Consider the following 21,789-nt stretch of genomic DNA (forward strand, 5'->3'; position numbering starts at 1 on the left):
GCGTTGAAGAGCAAAGATATCAGCTTGAGGACTAAGGTGCGCCTGACCCAAGCCATGATATTTTCAATAACCTCATATACATGCGAAAGCTGGACAGTGAATAAAGAAGACCATAGAAGAATTGATGCTTTGAGTTATGGTCTTTGAGGAGAATATTGAGAGTGCCATGGGCTGCCAAAACCAATAGATCCATTTTGGAAGAAGTGCAGCCAGAGTGCTCCTTGGAGGCCAAGATGGCCAACTTCATCTCTCATACGTCAGACATATTGTCAGAAGGGACCAGTCGCTGGAGAAGGATAACATGTTTGGTAAGGTGGAGAGTCAGAGAAAAAGAGGAAGACCCCCAACGAGATGGACTGGCCAAGTGGCAGCATCGCAGGAATCAAGCGTGGCAACAGTAATGAGGTTGGCCCAGGATCAGGCAGTGTTTCATTCTGCTGTGCGTAAGGTCGCTATGAGTCGGTACCAACTCGATGGCACCTAACAACAACAACAACCCCTTCTATAGCAGCATGCTGTCCAAATTTGGCTGAAGTATGTTGTTGTTAGGTGCTGTGGAGTTCATTCTTGGTGACCCTATGCAGCATACAAGGAACCCTGCCAGGTCCTAGGCTATCGTCACAACTGTTATGTTTGAACTCATTCATGTAGCCTCTGTGTCAATCCATTTCATTGAGGGTCTTCTGTTTCCCTGACCCTCCACTTTTATCAAGGTCCTTCCTGATGACTCTTCAGCTGTTGACGTGTCCTCTTCTGTGTGGCTGGGTATTTTCCTAACAATCTGCATTTATTTCTTGACTCCTGTATATCTCCCCATCTAGGATTTTTGTCTTTCTGAGCCTCTTCTAGGCATTCAGGGAGTTTTGCTTAACTTCAGAGCTGCTTTTCTCCTAGAAGGCTTCATTGCTACCCTTAGCTAGAATTAAGGTGTCTCTTTTTTAAAGCAGTTCTGGCTTCTCGTGTGATAGGTTTGGGGCTGAGAGCTCTGGATTTAGCAGAACAATTACGTTGTACAATCCTGTTGTGGTGTTGTAGTATAAACACTGGACTGTTGACCATAAAGTCTGGGGTTCAAACTCAACAACTGCGCCTCAGAAACACTGTGCAAGGTGGCTATGATTCAGAACCTGTACTTAGCAACAACAACCCATTGCTAAAGAGCCCTGGTTGCACAGTGATTAAGGTGCTCACATGCTAACTGAAAGCTGCTAAGGAGCATTCTGGTTGTAGTTCTTCCAAGACAGATTTGTTTGTTCTTCTCTGGTAGTCCATGGTACTTTCAGTATTCTTTGCCAACACCATAATTGAGATGTATCCATTCTCTGGTCTTATCCATTGTGCAGCTTTCACATACATAGGTGATTGAAAACACCATGTCTTGGGTCAAATACACCTTAGTCCTCAATGTTAAACTTGAAAGAGGTCTTTTGCAGCAAATTTTCCCAATGCAATAGGTCATTTGATTTCTTGGGATCTGTTTACATAATCATTGATTGTTAATCCAAGTGAAATGAAATCCTGACAACTCCAGTCTTTGCTTGGTTTCTCATAATGTTTATTGGCCTATTGGTATCAAGACTAAATGGTAAGAATGATGATTGTGATAAGTAGCAGGCACCTTGGGAAAAAGTGGAGGAGGGCCTACAACCCAGAATGGAGGAGTCATGAAAGGCTTCCCAGAAGAGGTGCCTTCTACTTTTTTCCTTTCAGGTGAAAAGAAAGTCCCACATTATGATTCAGAGGCTTGGAAATTTGAGCATTAAAACAAACTAGTTAAAGCAAGAAATGTTTTCTAATTGGACAGTTGTAGATCTCTGATTATTCATTGCAGAATCTATCTCAGAGAAAACTGAGCATCCCTAAAGAACTTAAATGAAAAGCTGTATGAATCTATGCGATCATTAAAATTGAAAAAAAAAAGTAACGCATATATATGGTAAATCTTTTATTATTTTTTTTAAGTGCAAAAAGGTATATAATCATTGAACGGTCTTTCTTTCACATGACCCTGTAAGTACCCCCTTTTACTTTCTCAGGAAAACCATTATTACCAGTTTCTGGTGTGTCCATTGAAGTTAGTCTGTACACATACATATGTGTATTCTTCTTGGGCTTTTTTTGCTGCATAAACAATAGCAACTGTCTTGGAGATTTTTTTTTCTGTCTGTACATTTGGTGGTTGGTAGTTGTGTGCTGTGAAGTTCGGTTCTAACTCATAGAGTACCCAAGGGAGCAGAAAACCTCATCTTTCTTCCTTGGAGTAACTGGTAGATTCAAACTACTAACCTTGCAGCCCAGTTTGTAATCCATTACACTATCAGTACATATGGTGGTGTTTGTGTGCCATGGAATTGGTTCCGACTCATATCAACCCTGGTTTCCAAGACTAAACCTTTGCGGGAGCAGAAAGCCTTATCTTCTTCTACGGAGTGATTGGTAGATTTAAACTGCTGACCTTGCGGTTAGCATCCCAACTCATAACTGTGTGCTACCAGGGTTCCTTAACATGTAGATTTGCCTTATTCTTTATAAATGATTGTGGTAGTCTATTCTTTGAATACACAATTGATTTAACTGGTCCTCTGCCCCACTAATATCTAGGTTGTTTTCAGTTTTGATACTGTGAGAACTAACCTTGAGCAAACTTCCTTGTGTGAGTGCTTCTGAGCAATGTTTTCTTACAGAAGTAGAATTACTGGGTCAAAGGATATGTAAAGTTTGAAATTCTAGACAGAGTGTAATTTCACTAGCATTTTCATCTTGAAAAACAATCTTACAACTTTTGTAAGGAATGAGATAAAATAGTCATTAACCAAGTGTGCTGTCTTTCTGTTGTTAGTTGCTATTTTTAATATGAGGAAACTTTTTGAGTTAACGAGAAGGTGTCACTTTATGGTTATGGGTGAAGTAATCCTTCAAAGTGGTATTAATCATAATAATGAATATATCATTGTGTTGAGTCTGACTGTTTGTGTCCCAGCTCTGAATTTTTGCCCTAATTCAGTGAAATGACTGAAAGGATGCAGAGGGTATAGTCCTTTAGAGAAAAATTGTCTGAAAGTGAGTTATGCATTTTCATGCAGACTTAACTACCATGCTGCATAGCAAGCATGACTGGCCTTCTCTGTTCCCTGCTCCAGTTCTGTGATATAGACACTTCCAGCAATCGAGCTTGTGGCTGTTGACCAAAAACTTTGATGAGAAAGTTGGAATCTAGACTATTTTATTTTTTCTCTTGGAATAATACATTCTGGAGATTTCAGAAATATCAGACTTCTACTTTATTGAGTCTGTATGTATTTGGTATAGGAAGAATCACTTAGCATAACTAAGCCCTGGTGTGGCGCTGCCGGTTAATGCACTCGACTGCAAGGTCGGTTTGGACTGCAAGGTTGGCAGTTCAAGCTTACAAGCCACTCCTCCCAAAACCTATGCAGGGTTGCTGAGTTGGAACCAACTGGACAACACTTAACAACAACAATGTACTAATAATAATTACAATTTTGTCATGAAATATTCTCACCTAAAATTATTTTAACTGTCACCTTTCCAGATTTCAGTCTTAGGGAAAAAATAAAATATATACTTCCACAATTACTTGATTTTTAAAAAAACATTTTATTGTGAATTGAGTTATCTGGTTTACAGAGCAGATCATCAAGTTTTACATTCAACAAACCACACACTTTGCTTTGCTACATGGTTGCAATCCCCTCCAGGTACCAACATTTAACAGCAATTACCTCTATTCACTGTAACTATTTCTTCCCTGTGTCTCCTGCTACCTTCATCTTTCCTCTGCTAACCTCCCTCTTGTTGTATATTGCCTGCCTTTTCACCCATGTTAATAATGTGTCTACCCTCTAGCCCAAGAATAATTTTTCCTACACTGTCCCCCCACCCCAACCATCATAATTGTGTGTGTTTTTTTATCAAGAAATCTATTTTTTTAACTTTTTACAACATTGGTCTCATACAATGTTTGTTCTTTTGTGACTGATTGATTTGTGACTGACTAATTTCACTAAGGAGTCCTGGTGTGGTGCTGTGGGCTAATGTGCCAGACTGCAAAGCCATTTGAACTGCAAGATTGATGGTTCAAGCTCACCAGCTGCTCCTTGGAAACCCTGTATAGGGTCGCTGTGGGTTGGAACCAACTCAACAGTACTTCACAACAACAACACTTTCACTAAGGAGTCCTGGTGTGGCGCTGTGGGCTAATGCGCTGAACTGCAAAGTCAGTTTGAACCAAAAGATAGGCTACTCAAGCTCACCAGCCACTCCTAGGAGACCCTACACAGGGTCGCTATGGGTCAGAATCAACTCAATGGCACAACAACAATTTCACTAAACATAATGTTCTCCAGTTTCAACCATGTTATGAGGTGTTTCATAGATTCATCATCATTTTTCAACGTTTTGTAGTATTCCATTGTGTGGATGTACCAAAGTTTGTTTACCCATGCTTCTGTTGATGGGCATTAGGCTGCCTGTATCTTCTTATATGTCAGTGTAGTGGTTACGAATCGGACTGTGAACCTCAAGGTCAGCAGTACAAAACTACCACCTGCTCCATGGAAGGAAGATGAGGCTTTTTGCCTTGGAAACCCTGTACAGGGTTGCTATAAGTCGAAACCAACTCCACGGCACATAACCACCACCAAAGACATATAAAACCTAATGGTTTACAATTAGGAAAGGTGTGTGCCAGGGTTGTATCCTTTCACCATACTTATTCAATCTGTATACTGAACAAATAAACAGAGAAACTGGATGATGTGAAGAAAGATATGGCATCAGGACTGGAGAAAGGCTCATTAACAACCAGCAATGTGCTAGATGATACAACCTTGCTTGCTGAAAGCCAAGAGGACTTAAAATACTTATTGATGAACATCAAAGACCACAGCCTTTGGTATGGGCTGCACCTCAATGTAAAGAAAACAAAAATCCTCACCAATAAATAACATCCATATAAATGGAGAAAAGATTGAAGTTGTCAATGACTTCATTTTGCTTGGATCAGCCATCAGCACTCATGAAAGCAGTAGTCAAGAAATCAAATGGCGTATTGCATTAGGCAGATCTGCTGCACAAGTCCTCTTTAAAGTGTTGAAGAGCAAAGATGTCCGTTTGAGGTCTAAGGTGCGTCTGACCAAGCCATGGTATTTTCAATTAATCTTATATGCATGCAAAAGTTGGATAGTGAATAAGCAAGACAATAGAAGAATCTATGCATTTGAGTTATGGTGTTAGAGGAGAATACTGAAAGTACCATGGACTGCCAAAAGAACAAATAGATCTGTGTTGAAAGAAGTACAGCCAGAATGCTCCTTGTAAGCCAGGATGGCCAGATTCTGTCTTGAACACTTTGGTCAGGAGGAACTAGTTACTGGAGAAGGATATTATGTTTGGTAAATTGGAGGATTGGAGAAAAAGAAGAAGACAACCAACAAGATGAATTGGCACAGTGGCAGTATCAATGTGCTCAAAAGTAGCAACGATTGTAAGGCTGGCCCAGGATCGGGCACTGTTTTGTTCTGTTATGCATAGGGTTGCTATGAGTCGGTGCCAACTCAATGGCACCTAACAACAACAACAAATAGGCAGTATATTGAAGAATCCTATTTTCTTATCCATTCTGTTCTTTATGTCTCTTTTTTTTTTAAAATATGTATAGCTAATATTTTTATAATAAAGGCTAACACAATAAGTCATCTTGATAAGAACTTCTCTATATTTATCTCATTTAATCCTCATACCAACCTTAGGAAGTACAGCTATTCTTCTTTTTCTGATGAAAAAAACTGAGGATCAGCAAGATCAAATGAGTCACGTAAGTGCACACAACTAGTATGTGAAGATACAAAGAGGCTTCACAAAGTTTGTGGGGGAAATTCCATTGTCTTTTCATTCCATTTTCCCACAGAATTTTTGATGCCCCAATTCTGCTTCCAAAATACTAGGACTGAACCTCAATTCTGCTTCCAAAAGTGCAATCACAGAGCTGTCTGGTTGATGCAGTCATAGGCATGTCAGGAGAGAGCTGGAGAGGGGATGGTCATATTAGATTTTTAAAAAAAAATGTTTTATTGTGAATTATATGATAGTTTACATGGGAGAACATTAGCTTTACATTCATCCTATCGTATGGTGTTTCATTGCCATGGTTACAATCCCCTCCATGTATCATCAACCAACCAAAGGGAACACCCTGCAAGCCTGCCTCCTGGTTATCAGCACACAGCCTCTCTCCCTCTCTGGGTTTAGAGTCCCCAGCCGCTCCATCTCTCCACATCATCATCTCTGCCTCCATCTCTGGCGTCGCTGCTTCTCTGGATAGGATCCCCATTTCCTTTCATTAGCCCCGCCCAGACAGATTGGATACTACTCAGTGGAGAGTCTACCTTCCTCCACACCCTCTGGATCTAGGGTCCCTCTTGAAAGCTTGTAAACCAGTCACTTCTTGCCTTTGTAGCCCCTGTCCCCCCTCCCCCATTTTGGGTAGCCAATGTCCAAGTTGCCCATCCCTGTCTACTCTTGTGTGTGGAAGGAGTGGGAATGAGCCTCGCTGTAAAGATTTGTTCCCTCTTTTGAGTTACTGCATTCATAGGTGTAGGTCAAGTTCATCAAATTGTATCAGATTACGCTTTTTTTCCCCTCTTCTTTCTTCTTCTGGTTGAGCTCTGATCATCCAGTCATTGAAGCCAGGTCGAGTGGGTATTATCTGCAAGTGTGGGTGTTCTTGTGCATATGCCCTCTCTTCTTATCAGCTGGACACTTCACTCTCCACTCTAGTCCTCTGTGGCTATGTCACTGACTCTGGGCCCAATAGTCCCCGGGTCTTTCCACACTGCTGGCTAACCAGGTCTCCACCTGGGTTCACAGGCTATTGAACATTGTAGGGCTTAGCTTGCAGCTTCATTTCTGTTTTTCCCTCACTTCTCCTTATTGGTGACGAACATAGTCACCAATCAGAGTGTATGTCTGCTCGTGTATTCCCATTGAGTCTTAGTCTTGGAAGGGGGTTTGCCCTGAGGGGATCTTTACATCTCTTGATTTGTACATTTAATCTATTTATGTTCAGTGTGTATTTATCAATAGGCATAAATTGATTGTTGTCATTTTTCTATGGGTTTTTGTGTGTGTCTGTGTGTGTGTGTGTATGGTGCTGCTGGATTCTTTGTTCCACATAATTTTCTATGCTTAGCTCATTTTGTTTGTGGGTTTTCTGATCATTGTCATTTCTGTCGTGTTAATGTATACTAAATCTTTCTAATTTTCTTTTTTTTTACTTTGGTGTGCAGGAGTATTATTTTTCTTTGAGTTTGCTGTATAATTTATTTTTTTTTCCCCTGCTTAAAATATCTGTTTTATCTTGACATCTACTTGACTTTCTTGTCATTTGGAAGTTCTGTATCTACACAATTCTTTCTTTTTGCTTTGTAGTTGACTTCATTATATATTGACATCTCTAGTTTCCTTTATTACTCTTGTAGGTTTATTTTACTTTATATACTTCTATATCTGGATTAGAAGGAGCTCTGGTAGCATAGTGGTTATGAATCAGCTGTGAACCACAAGGTCAGCAGTTCAAAACTACCAGCTGTTCCGTGGGAGAACGATGAGGCTTTCTGCTCCTGTAAAGATTTACAGCCTCGGAAACCCTGTGCAGGGTCCCTATGACTCCACAGCACATAATCACCACCACCATATCTGGATTGGAGTCCTTGTGTGGTACTGTAGAATAAGCACTCGATCTTAATAAGATCGGTTTGAACCACAAAGTTGGTAGTTCAAACTCACCAGCCAATCCTCAGAAACCCTACACATGGTTGCTATGAGTCGCAACCGACTCAATGGTACTTAACATATCTGGATTGAGTTCTGGGTGGTGTTGTCAGGTATGGTAATCTCAGATTGTTATCTGCTGTTTTTGGTTCTCAGTTCAAAGAGCACCATTAGCATTTTTTGCAAAGTTAGCCTGGTTATTACAAATTTCTTTTATTTCTGTTTATTTGAAAATGTCTTAATATTACCATTGTATTTACGGGACAGCTTTGCTGTGTACATGATTCATGTTTTCTTTCAGAATTTTATGTATGTCATTTCATTGCCTTCTTGCCTGCATGGTTTCTGTTGAGAAATCTGAGCTTAGTTTTATTGATTCTCCTTTGTAGGTAACTTTGCTTTTCCTGAGCTGCTCTCAGGACTCTTTCCTTGTCTTTGATTTTGGAAATTTTATTTATGATGTCTTGGTGATTTTCTTTGGGGATCTATCCTGTTTGCAGTTCGTTCAGCTTCTTGATGCTTATCTTCTCGTCTTTCATGATGTATGGGAAGTTTTCTTCCAACAATTCTTCGACAGTTTTCTCTGTGCTTGTTTCTTTCTGATCACCATAAATTATTCCTCCTCATGTTGCCCACATAACTCCTAGACTTAGTTTGGATTTTTTCATTCTTTTTTCTGATGGTTCTAGCATAATAGCATTGAGAGATTTATCTTCAAGCTTACTAATTTGGGCTTCCATTGTTTTGCATCTCCTACTTTGTTTGCCTCTTCAAAATATTGTCCATTTCTGAGATCTCAGTATTAATCTTCTGGATTTCTCATTGCAGGTTTGTATTGTTTCAAATTTGCATTTATTATGTCTGTTTGTTCTTGTAATATTTTCCTGAATTCTTCTAAAGTTTTTATTGTGTTCTCCTTGCTTTCCCTGATCTTTCTATGGATCCTTTAAAGGTGCCTAATTATCATTCTTTTTTTTTAATTTAAGTTTTTATTGTGAATTGAATGATAGTTTCCATGGGAGAACATTGGTTTTACACTCATGGTTTCATTGCAATGATTACAATCTTCTCCGTGCATCAGCATTCAACAGTATTTGTTTCTATTCCCTCTGGGGTTTTATTTGTTTGTTTTGGGATGTACACAAAAACACTCAGGAATATATAATCATTTAAAAAACCAAAGGTACATTTTGCAATCCTGCTTCCTGGTCCCTAGCTCACAGCCTTTCTCTTTCCATGAGTCCAGAGTCCTCATTTGCTCTATCTCTCCATGTCCTCATCTCTGCCTCCATCTCTGGTGTCGCTGCTTCTCTGGATAGGGTCCCACATTCTGCTCGTGCTCTTTTCCCTTATGTAAAAAAGAAAGTAAGAGTATTTGTCAGGTAGGAACAACAAAAGGACAAGGATGGAACAAAACTAAGCAGGAAAAGAGATAAGTAAGAGGAGACTTTATGACTGTTTCAACGAGCTAGTTATGATTTGGAATTAAGGTGAGGTGTCACTATTCTTTATCTTCCCTCCTCTAAAGTTGGAGTCAACTGCATAGAAGCCATAATCAGTAGATTAAACAAAACAAAAACAATTTAACTCGCAGATTAGAGAATGTAGTTTTGTGTCCAAATGAGTTTGCTAATAGCCTCTTGTCCCTTCAAATAAATGTAGTCCATTCAGTCACAGGATGCTGGATATCAGAGATCCTTTCCCTGCTCCCCTCCTCCCTCCCACAGATTGTCACCTGCAGGGCAAAGAGGTGCTGGTGTCCTGTAGACATTCCTAGTCCTGCAAGAGCCCTGAAGGGGCAGGGCCATGGATAGTTCATTTCTTCCAGTTGCTTGCCTTCAGGTTGAAGAATGAGGCCTGGGGCATTATTATAGCTGAAGTTTCTCCTCTGGGAAACTTGAGTCTGCTCAATAGTGGCTCTCAACTACCAGTTTTCTGGTATGTAGTCTTTACAAAAGTTTTTTTATATATATCTTTCCAGAAGATTGAACTGTGAACTTAAATTGTTAGATGAGATTTATACCCCTATCGTTAACAAATCTTTAAAATATGAGAAAATAAGTCTGGTTTTAGATGTTTGGTGTGCTGCTGTTGTTAAGTACTGCCAAGTTGATTCTGACCCATAGCGACCCTGTATAGGGTTTCCAAGAAGTGACTGATAAGCTTGAACCACCGACCTTGCAGACCAACACATTAACCTGCATGCAGCATTGCACCAGGATTGTTATGTTTCCCTGATTTGTTGTTGTTAAGTACCATGGAGTCGGTTCCAACTCATAGTGACCCTATACAGGGTTTTCCGAGGATGTAGATGAGGCTTTCTGCTCCCGTAAACATTTACAGCCTCGGAAACCCTGCACAGGGTCGTGAGTCAGGACCGACTCCTAGCATATAACCACCACCAAATTTTTACAGGAGCAGAAAGCCTCATCTTTCTCTCATGGAACTGCTGGTAGTTTTGAACTGCCAACCTTGAGGTTAGCAGCCCGATTCATAACCACTTCACTACCAGAGCTCCTTTCCCCTAATTTAGAAGCAAAGAAAAACTCGGGGCCACTGTCAAGTAGCCTCCCTGGGGATGGTGATTAAAATATTTGCCTACTTCCCTGAATTATCTTTTGCTTCAATTTGGTTTTGAAGACTTGTCAGCAAAAGTGTAATTAAGACTTTTCCATTTTTATTAGATATCTCTTTTACCATATTCTAACAACTACAGTTTATTTAAAGGTTTTTCTAATTACTTGGATCCATACTGAATGCTCAAAAAAGCAGCAGTCAAGAAATTAAATGACATATTGCATTAAGCAAACCTGCTGCAAAAGACCTCTTAAAAGTGTTAAAAAGTCAAGATGTCAGTTTGGGGACTAAGGTATACCTGATTCAAGTCATGGTATTTTCAATTGCCTCATATGCATGTGAAAGTTGGACAACAAATAAGGAATAGCCAGAATGTTCCTTAGAAAGAAGGGTAGTGAGACTTTGTACTTTAGACAAGTTATCTGGAGGGATTCAGTCCTTGAAGAAGGATATCATACTTGGGAAAGTGGAGGGTCACTGATAAAGAGGAAGATCCCCGACAAGATGGACTGACACACTGGCAGTATTGATGGGCAGGACCAGCAATGCTTCCTTCTGTTGTGCATAGAGTCTCTATGAATCGGAACCAGATGGACTGCACATAAAAACAATTACTTGGGTACAAGATTTGTTCTTTTTACATAATAAGGGTTCATTTATACAGAGTAGCAAACGGCTGGTGCTGGTTTGTCCTTTGTTTTTGTTAATATCTTTCCCTCACTGTTTTCCTTTACAGAACTCTATTCTAGGAACTCTGTTCTAAGAACCATAGTCTTGGGTCCTGAGCAGACGAAACCAGATGATGGTAAATTACAACTTTTTTATTCTCTAATTTTCATTTGAAATTAAGCTTAAGTCAGTAACAGGCCCTTATAGTATTTTCCCTCTCATTTCCTATTCCAACAAAAAATGTCCCTGTCTCTCCCCTGCTCCATTCAGATGTCTCTATCTGGTGATTTGGGCTGTTAATAGATGGATTCATAACCACGAGACCTGCCTCATATTTTATTTCTAATTCTGAGAGGAAGAGCTCAATTAGCATTATCTGTAACTAATGCCTGCAAGGCAGAATTGATTCCCAAACTTGAGCTCCACATAGCGTTTTCCCAATGCTTTATTTGTGTGTGGAGCATTGAGTTAGCCCAGGGAATGCCTTATACTTTTATTTAGTTGATTGGAGCTTCTTGAGTGCTTTGGTGAATCCTTCCAAATTCTAAACTGACTTTCCTATTTCTTTGTGAATTCTAAACTTTTGAAATTTCCATTTTTTTCCTGTAATTTTTCATATGACTTCAGGGTCACTACAGATGATGTGGGTCAGCTCTCTGTAGACAAAAAGTTTTTGTTTCTTTGACTGGATGTCACATGTGCCTGTGAAATACAGAAATTTTGAGGTGTGTAGTTCAGAATGGATTCCTGGTGTGCTGCTATAGTATCAGCACTGGACTAGGAACTACCGAGTCAGCAGTTCAAACCCACCAGCTGTACCTCGGAAACTCTCTATATAGGATTGCTATGAGTCAGAACCTACTTGACTGCACTTACAACAACAACAGTTTAGAGTAGTTGTTTGGTGATAGCAGCAAACTGAGTTTTGTATTTATCTAGCAGATAAGCCCTCTCTCTAAGCCCCTGGCTGCCTTGAGGAGTAACAAATATGCAGGACTTAAGGAAACACTGAGCAATCTGAGAGGTGCCTCTCATCACAAGGGTGAGGGTGCCAGCACCATGTGACCTGCTCTTCCCTGTAAGCCTTAGTCAGAGGCAAAGGGTTCCTGATTAGTGGGTTTCCTGTAGCTGCAGATTTTATCCTGAATTGTGGCAGGCTTTTGTAACGTCTACGTCTTTTGAGAAGCCTGACAAAGATAGAACATCCAAGGAGGATTCCTTGAGTAAGTCCTACCAAATTTGGCAAGGATGGATGAAGGAATTGTTCCACTAAACTGTCCAAACTTTTTTATCTTTTATTTTATTTTCTTTTATGATTGAGAAATCTACATTTTACTCTCTTGCCTAGAACTTTCTACTTGAAGCAGGATCATGCCATCAATTAAATACCCTTCGTTTCAAGTCATGTTTAATAATAAGCATTGGTTTCAAGTCATGTGCTACTAACAAGCATCTGCTTCCAAAAATCTCCAGAGATAGTTTTGCTTATATCTATGTGGTGCTGTGGGTTAATGCACCAGACTGGAAAGCCGTTTGAACTGCAAGGTCAGCGGTTCAAGCTCACCAACGGCTTCTTGGACGCCCTATACAGGGTTGCTATGGGTCGGAACCAACTCAATGGCACTTAACAACAACAAAGCAGCATCTAAAGTTATATTTTTATCAAAATTCTGTTTTCAAATATTTACACAAACTTGATAGTCAAAACTATTTTGAATATTAGCAGTCATATTTTTCTTGGATATAAATATGAAGTATAGCATGAACATTCCTGAGGCTTTATTAGCTACACTGTATTTTTGGAGAGTGACAGTTTGCATCAAAAGTGTTCCCTGGAATAAAAATCATAGGCCTCAAAATAATCATATTAATAGCAACTATATTTTAAATACTGGCTGTGGGTAAAAAGAAACTGTAGGGGTGTGTGTGTTCTCATGCAGTTTCCATGCATGTCCTACTAAGATATCATTATAGATCCAATTCTCCCTTTTATTTCTATAATTACAAATGTATAATAAGTATATAAGCTTATACTTTCTGAAAGAGAAAATTGGAAAGCAAACATGTTTCTAATATTGTTGCAAAAGAAAACTAGATAATTTCAAACTATGGAGGTTGTTTCAGGGCGGTACATTTTTATCTTTTGAAAGTTAGGATTTTAGGTTACCAATGGAAATGATTTAAGAATGTTATATTTTGAGCTTTAGACATTAGTGTTTTTAGAAGAAAATGAAATGATTGGAAAATTTACCAAGTAGAAATAGAAATGTAAAAGTAGGTAATCTGGTGAGATTATTGCTAAAACTGAGTGAGAACTGAGTAACTGGGGCAGGGAGTTTTCACTTTGGCTTTTTTTGTATTTCTTGAATTTTCAGCCATGTGATTGTTCAAAGATTACTTTATTTAAAAAATAGGATAAAGAATAAATAAACTTCTTAAAACAAGTTGAGACAGAGTCAGGTTCATCTTATTTTGTGCGTTTAGCTTGTTAAAGACTTAGTTTGGATATTAATAAGCATGAGTTGTTAGTATATCTTGTTTGTTTTTCAGATGATGCTTCTGGAGACCATGGGGACACTGCCAGTCTTGGTGCCATCAACCCTGCCTATAGTCACTCCTCACTTCCACGGTCTACAAAGCAGTCACAGGACCCCTTCACCACCTACTTAGATGAGAAGATTGCCATTCCTGATGAGGAGGTTAGTGAGGTTCTGTGAGTGACAGGTCTTCTGAACAATTCAGCATCAACTGCCTTAATTTCCAAAGATGAATTAAAAAAAAAAAAATTAGAATAGAAAGAAGCTGTTAAGAGAAATAAATGCCCTGAAAATAAAGTTTGTACTTGTGAACATTTTTTTTTTTTTTTTTGATAGGAAGGTATGATTTTCATGTTTCCTGCTTCTTGGTGTTTTGTTGTTGTTTTTTTACTGTGGTGATTAATTCCATTTGGACAGTGGTTGGGGTCAGAGGTACTGATAGTGTTACTCTAGTTTTAGAATGAAAGTGATGGAAAGGACAGGTAAGGAGAGGATGCTCATTTGGTCAGAGAAGTGATCAGTTTAGAAGGGGTTCAGTGAAAGTTGGACACGTGCAGTCTTAAATCTTTTGTTCTTGTGAGGGTGATATTGTTGCTTCTGTGATAAAATAACAAATAAATTTTGGAGGTGGTACTCACTTTGATATTCTTTTTCTGTTTTGTATAGTATACTTGTTTTAGCTTTCAGAAACTTTGGGCTTTCATGGGTCCAGGCTTTCTTATGAGCATTGCCTACTTGGATCCAGGAAACATTGAATCTGACTTGCAGTCTGGAGCAGTGGCTGGGTTTAAGGTGACTATCTAGTCCTGAATGTGGTACTTCCTGTTTGTGTTGTCAAACAGACAAATCCTGTTGTCTAATGAGTATCATGGGAGAATTTTGTTTTTCTCTAGTTGCTCTGGGTCCTTCTGTTGACCACCATTGTGGGTCTCCTGCTCCAGCGCCTTGCAGTTAGACTGGGAGTGGTCTCTGGGCTGCATCTTGCTGAAGTATGTCACAAGCAATATCCAAAGGTGAGCAGTCCTTTTCGTTTATCCCTTATTTCATAGGAAACTCGATGTTAGGCAGTATGTCCTGGTCTCACTGTATACTGAGTTAATGGAGGACTTGGTGTTTAGTGACCTGAGGACTGGGGAGCCCAAGGAAATTCCTCTTTCTGCCAAACCAGGTTTCTCCCTTCTTCAAAGTCCAACTTGAGACTCATGTTTTCTTAGAAAGAAAGAAGACTCATGTTTTCTTAGAAAATTCTGTTAGAGAAATCATTAGCCATTCAGTCTACCTTCTGGCATCAAGCAGTGTCAAGCTTATGGCAGTTGCTTACTCTAAACACTTGAATTTGTGTGTCTATGAAACAACACCGGTTTGCATTATATGTGTTTTCTTTCTTGCTTGACTTTTCCCCATCATTGAAAAAAAAGAACAGTTTGTGTTTTTGTTTTTGTTTTTCTTTCTTTCTTTCTTTTTTACTCCAAACTATATGCGGCAGGTTCTTTGAATTTGCTTAAACATTTTTTCAGTTTACCGTAACCTTGGGGCTTACACTGTACTACCCTGATAGTTCTTTAGTTCCCTTCTAGGCATTTCAGATCAGAAAATGACCAAACATCCTAGCTCCTTTTTAGACATTTTCTTTTTATCACCTAAACAGGGCTGAATTATATATTGGGAAAGTATTTTTAACCCTGATTTGATAGCAGTATACCTCTGGTTTGGCTTTATGTTTCATTTCCTTTTTTAGATTGTAGCCAAATTATTTGGTCAGGTTAATTTCCTATTTTGTATCACATCAGTCCTGGTGTGGTGCTGTGAGTTAATGCACTGGACTGCAAAGTCGCTTTGAACTGCAAGATCAGCAGTTCAAGCTCACCACCGTTCCTCGGAAACTCTATACAGGGTCACTATGGGTCAGAACCGACTGGACGGCACTTAACAACAACATCACATCACTGAATTCTGCCTACTTTATTCAAGGCTCCTTTTTCATTTGGTGGTGGTGGTGGTGTGCCGTGGAGTCAGTTTCAACTCATTAGGGACCCTGCATAGGGTTTCCAAGGCTGTAAAGCTTATGGGAGCAGAAAGCCTCATCTTTCTCCTGCGGAACTGCTGGTAGTTTTGAACTGCTGACTGTGAGATTAGCAACCCAACTCGTAACCACTACGCTACCAGAGCTCCTTTTTCATTTGCTTGTGTATTATTACACAAAGAACATCCATCCAGATTTTTCAGGTGTGTTGTATCATCAACTTGCAGAATAGATCTCATCTTGTGCAGTCATTTCCTATTCTTTGAACCCTATTTTGAGTGTACCAGGGGGCTTCAAAAGTTTCATGGCAAAATTTCATTATCTTTTCATTTTATTTTTCCATGAACTTTTTGAAGTTCCCTTGTATTAGCAGCTTTGGCTGGCTGGCTGTGTGCCATGGAGATGGTTCTGACTCATGTAGGGCTCCTGAGGCTATAAATCTTTACAGAGAAGAAAGCTGCCTTTCTCCCACAGAACAGTTGGGAGAGTCGAACTGCTGACCTTATAGTTATCAGCACAACACATAACCCACTAAGTCATTTTGTCTCCTTTATTCTCCATAAAATCTTTTGAGATTGTTTTTAGGCAGGAAAGTAAACCCTTAACTTTATTGAGGAAAAAACAACAACAACAAAACAAACAAGGCAAATCCAAACCAAATCCATTGCTGCCCAGTTGATTCTGGCTCATAGCAACCCCATAGGACAGAGCAAGGTCTGCCCTACAGTGTCTCCAAGGCTAATTTTTCAGAAGCAGATTGCTATGTCCTTAATGCATGGAACAGCTGGTGAGTTCAAACCACTGAACTTTCAGCTAGCAGCCAAGACCTTACCCACTGTGCTCTAGATGACTTTACCCAAGGGCACTGAAATATAAGGAAAGAGAAAAAGTTAGGATCAGCTGCCACCCTGACCTTCTCACAGGCTCCACCGCCAGACATTCACTTTCCTTTTCCAGCTGGGGCCACAGTGTGGGGATGGGCTAAGGAGAACCAAACTCTGTTATTTATTTCATCTCTAGTCTGGAGACATATAAGGACTGTTTATGGGTCTGTGCAAATATACATGTGAATTCTAAAATTACTGAGCAAGCACTTAGAAATGATTAATCAGAACCACATTTTTGTACTGTTTGATGTTTGTTATTTAGATCCCACGAATTATCCTGTGGCTGATGGTAGAGTTGGCCATCATTGGCTCAGATATGCAAGAAGTCATTGGCTCAGCCATTGCCATCAATCTCCTGTCTGTGGGAAGGTGAGGGGGTTTTCCTCTAGAAAGTAACCTATTATTTTGCTAGATTTCATAAAACAACTCATTTTCAATTTTTGAGATGCAGCCCAAGTATTATTTCTTCTGTGGAAACTTTTTTAGAACCATCTCCCTGTCCCCCAGCAGATTTGGGCTCTACATTTTCCATGTTCTCATTGCAGTTTATATATGCACCTCTGTTGGAGACCTGGTGTGGTGCTGTGGGTTAATGCTCTGGACTGCAAAGTAGGTTTGAACTGCAAGCATGGTGGTTCAAGTTCACTAGCTACTCCTCGGAAATCCTATACAGGGTCACTATGGGTTGGAACTGACTCAACGACCCTTAACAACAACAATTTTAGAAGAGGTGGCATTTTGTATTTTATTTACATCTATATGGGGTCGCTATGAGTCGGTTCCGACTCAATGGCACCTGACAACAACAACAATATGTCAGTTTATTCCACTCGATAGTGAGCTCCTTGAGGGTAAGACCCATACTTGTCATCTTTATATCCTAAATGCATGACAGATAGTGAACTCCCTGAATGACTATAATGAAATTGGTGCTGTGATTCTAAACTGAGCCCAGACCTGGCTTCCTGCCATTGCCCTCTCAGGCAGCTAGCTTCCCTGAGTGTTCTATGTCTGGAATGCTGTTGGGAGGAGAGGGTTTTCCAATAGTTCCTTTCTTTTCCTTAATTTCCATTTCTTCTCTCTGACCTAGGGTTCCTCTATGGGCTGGAGTTCTCATCACCATTGCAGACACTTTTGTATTTCTCTTTTTGGACAAATATGGTAAGGAAAATTGGGATAAAGATGCCAAAGGTACCACCTTCTGTCTGTGTGGCTGATGGGAAGTCTGGCCCTTGCAAGGGAGTCCCATTCTGGGATTCACTGCTGCATTTTCTCTTATAGGCTTGTAAGGGAGTCACATTCTGGGATTCACTGTTGTATTTTCCCTTATAGGCTTGCGAAAGCTAGAAGCATTTTTTGGGTTTCTCATCACTATTATGGCTCTCACATTTGGATACGAGGTAAGTGTTCCAGGCTATTCATTTAGTCTTGAAAAAAATTTTTTTTTTTTTCATAGAAATCTTCATAATGTTAGGAAGGTTTCATTGTATGATGTGTGTTAACAAAAATCCAGTTAGTCCATGACCAGTTTGAAGGGTTATGCATTATAGCCAAGACCAATGTCCAGGAAATCCTCTAGGGATTTGAAGGTTAAAAATGACTAGAATTTCTAGGTCTTTCTAGAGTAGAATTTCTGGTTCCAATTTGGCCGTTCTGACAACAAAACTGCAAGAAAAGACTGAGCAGGGGATTGCAACCATCTTCCTGTTTATTCTTGGCTATTAACCTTGGGATCCAGGATGGGGGTGGTTTTGTTCTTTGTACATCCTGGTTTATAATAACGTTAGAGTTAACTTTTCCTGTATTGGAGCAGTTAATGAGCTTACACATAAGGAATATAGTGAGAATTTCACACTTTGTCCCCCAACCCAGCACTCCAAAAATTTAGTACCTTTATATTATAGTAATGGAGCTCTGGTAGCGTAGTGGTTATGAGTAGGGCTGCTAATCTCAAGGACAACAATTCGAAACTACCACGGGAAAAAAATGAGGCTATCTGCTCCTGTAGGATTTACAACTTCAGAAACCCTATTCAGGGTCGCTATGATTTGGAACTGACTTCACAGCACATAACCACCACTACCATATTGCAGTAAAATCACTCTCTAAGTCTCATCTCTATAAACTGATTACAGCTTGCTGAACTATAAAAAATATAGTCTGAGTGAGTAGATTATCTAGCTTGATTTAAGACTTCATTCCCCTACCCTTCTGCACACGTGCCCCTTCCCCCCCTCCCCCCCCCCCCCAAAAAAAAAGAAGCTAGACCGGGGAAAGTATTTGTTAGAAGGATTTATGAATGAATCTTTCACTGTTTGCTGGTGGAAAACGTGAGTGATTTTTAGGTGAACACAGGTAAATAGAACATGAAAATGTAGAAGATCATGAATTGACTGATTGGCTGGATATGTCTCACAGGAATTATTGTAAAGCTAATAGCAGTAAGGCCTTTTGAAAATACTTTACTTCCTTAGAAAATGCATTCTATTCTTTGCACATCTGTTTAATATATCTTAAATGTAGGAAATTTCTGGGTGCTGCAGTCTTGACTATAACTCTGACTCACTTATGTTGCCTGGTTTTTTGATAATTCTCTATTCTTTATGCTAGTGACTGAAAAAGAAGGGATTGTAAGGAGTAAAGGAGGTTGAATGTTCCTTGGTATTACTATGTTACTATTTCCCAGTCTCATGTTCCAGTAAAGGCTAATAGTTTTTATGTTGGTATGTAGTATGTTACAGTGAAACCCAGCCAGAGCCAGGTACTCACGGGCATGTTCGTGCCATCCTGTTCAGGCTGTGGCATCCTACAGGTCGTGCAGGCTGTGGGCATCGTGGGAGCTAACCTCAGTCCACACAACATCTACCTACATTCTGCCCTAGTCAAGGTGAGCAAAGTCCCTAACTCAGTTGGCCTCATGGATAGTTTGTGGATCTTATCCTAATTGCAAGAGATAAACTTAGTTTATACCTGTTAGCACCCTGAATAAGCAATATTATTTTCCTAAGGCTTTATGTCATAAGCCCACATACTCAGACTCTGTTTTTATCACCAAGGTGATCAGAGATTACTGTCCCATAAGGAAATTGGGACTGAAGTTGAAAAACATCTGAAAGTGTATCAAGACGCTAATGTTTAAATCTTAAAAACATGAGTGGTCTTGTGGAAGCTAGAAGGAAAGAACCCAACCAGGTTTTCACTAATCAGACTTCTACAATCGTTTGCTGAGAGATATGAGAGCCCTTTATAATTAGGATTACGCAAGCCCTGTGAATGCAGGAACCTGTGTAAGGTGGAATCTGTCCAAGAAAAAAAATTCAAATATTTTCAACTAAAGGGAGCAATAGAAAAGTGGCAAGATTACACCCTGTCAAAGGTGGAAAACTTGCAAGGTCTAGAAAAACAGAGCAGTTCCATCAAGTACCGACTCTCATAGGTTTCACTCCTATATCCCTTTGACTGAAGTCAGGTAGTTTTTGTAGATCAGCTGTCTTCCAGCTACAACAACTGAGAGCTCAGTATTCAGTCACTGATGTCTGCTTGGGAATGAGCGATGTCTGTAGAGGGTCATGTAGTAAGGCACTAATTGAATGTTGGATATCTCATCTTTCATCTGTTCAATTGTCTACCCTCTAAATCCTTCAGCTGACTACATACTAATGAAGTGTACAGGTTCCAGCTGGTCAAAAATAATGACTATTGCTATTCTTTCTCTAGTCTAGACAGATAAATCGGGCAAATAAACAAGAAGTTCGAGAAGCCAATAAGTACTTTGTCATTGAATCCTGCCTTGCTCTTTTTATTGCCTTCATCATCAATGTCTTTGTCATCTCAGTCTTTGCTGAAGCGTTTTTTGGGGAAACCAACAATCAGGTGGTGAGTAAGCAAGGACAATGGGTGGTAGTGAGTGTCGAGAGAGTAAAGTGAAGATTGGAAAGGGAAGGTGGTGTAGTTTAGTGCTGTCCAGTTGGTACTGACTCCTAGTGACCTTGTATAGGGTTTCTGAGGAGCAGCTGGTGGCTTTTAAAGTCTTGAAGTCCAGTGCTTATCCTATAGCGCCACACAAGGACTCCTTGGAATAGGGTAGGAAAATAACTTTGAGCTCAGGGAAATGAACCCCTCAGTACTGCCTCTTAAAGTCACTGTGCAAACTAATGGTCTGGAAGGTGGACTGGCTTACCCAGCTTTAGGGAACTTGCCTCAGACTCAGGATTGTTTCCAGATGATAAGCACTGTGTATGGGAGAGCTTTTCTTATCTGGTCTTTGCTTCTGAAGTAAAAATTGCTCCTAAATTACTTTGGTCTAGGTTCAAGTCTGCAAAAACAGCAGCTTTCCCAGGTCTGATGACCTCTTCCCTGATGATAACTTGACACTGGCAGTAGACATTTACAAAGGGGTAAGCATGCTCTGATTTGTGATCTTTGCTTCTGAGCCACATTCTTGGCTTATTATCTGGCCTTTTCTGTAGTTTCACTTCATATTTGAGCATAGTTCTTCTGGAATGCCATTTATTTCAGAGGTCCAGATGCCAGACGAGCATTTTGGATTTCCTGGATAGAATGGGGATCAGATGAAAAGATGAATGTACATCCGTACATCTCAGAGTGGGGTTGATAAAATATTGTTCTTTGAGATATTAACTGAGGTGTCTCAAAGTAGTCTTTCTTAGGCTTTCTGAGTCCCTTCATGTTGACGATATTGTGACTTTCCAAAAGTAGACTATCTATTATATAGCATTTCCCAAATGAGTTCTGGTGCAAGAATTATGCACTTGGCTGCTAATCAACAGGTAAGTTTGAACCCACCCAACATCTCTGAAAGACAGAAACTTGGATGGAGAAGTGCTTCAGTAAAGATTACCACTAGGTGCTGTCAAGTTGGTTCCAACTCATCACAACCCTTTCTATAGCAGCTGGTAAGTTTGAATCACCGACCTTGTGGTTAGCAGTCCAGTGCTTATCCTGCACCACCATATCAAGACTCCAGAACTTGGCAAAGGAGGGTATAAATGAAGAACGGGGAGCTACCACTGAGGAGTACTATTTAGAGTGTTGACTAAACAGATCATGGACAGAAACATATTTTTCTCTCCTATTACTCCCAGGGCCTTATGCTGGGATGCTACTTTGGGCCTGCTGCACTGTACATCTGGGCAGTGGGCATCCTGGCTGCTGGACAGAGCTCCACCATGACAGGAACCTATTCTGGCCAGTTTGTCATGGAGGTACGTGAGGTTTTGACTGGTAAGGAATAGGAGAAGATGTCACCCTTTTGTTACTTCCTAACCCCAAAACCTCCCCCAAT

General features: G+C 40.0%; 1 protein-coding gene across 1 annotated transcript in view; it reads left to right on the forward strand.

Annotated features, from left to right (window-relative positions):
- The first annotated feature begins 11,115 nt into the window (after positions 1 to 11,115).
- The window catches only part of LOC102830632 (natural resistance-associated macrophage protein 2-like), a 15,158-nt gene continuing 4,484 nt past the window's right edge, over positions 11,116 to 21,789 (forward strand). Inside the window, exons 1-11 of the mRNA XM_006870136.1 lie at positions 11,116 to 11,173; positions 13,588 to 13,736; positions 14,241 to 14,366; positions 14,468 to 14,587; positions 16,747 to 16,853; positions 17,575 to 17,645; positions 17,817 to 17,884; positions 19,216 to 19,371; positions 20,202 to 20,360; positions 20,792 to 20,881; positions 21,590 to 21,709. Coding sequence (XP_006870198.1) covers positions 14,277 to 14,366; positions 14,468 to 14,587; positions 16,747 to 16,853; positions 17,575 to 17,645; positions 17,817 to 17,884; positions 19,216 to 19,371; positions 20,202 to 20,360; positions 20,792 to 20,881; positions 21,590 to 21,709 — 981 coding nt within the window. The 5' untranslated portion in view covers positions 11,116 to 11,173; positions 13,588 to 13,736; positions 14,241 to 14,276. The remainder of the gene's footprint in view (positions 11,174 to 13,587; positions 13,737 to 14,240; positions 14,367 to 14,467; positions 14,588 to 16,746; positions 16,854 to 17,574; positions 17,646 to 17,816; positions 17,885 to 19,215; positions 19,372 to 20,201; positions 20,361 to 20,791; positions 20,882 to 21,589; positions 21,710 to 21,789) is intronic.

The sequence above is a fragment of the Chrysochloris asiatica genome, unplaced genomic scaffold, assembly GCF_000296735.1.
Source record: "Chrysochloris asiatica unplaced genomic scaffold, ChrAsi1.0 scaffold00138, whole genome shotgun sequence".
Taxonomy (NCBI): Eukaryota; Metazoa; Chordata; class Mammalia; order Afrosoricida; family Chrysochloridae; genus Chrysochloris; species Chrysochloris asiatica.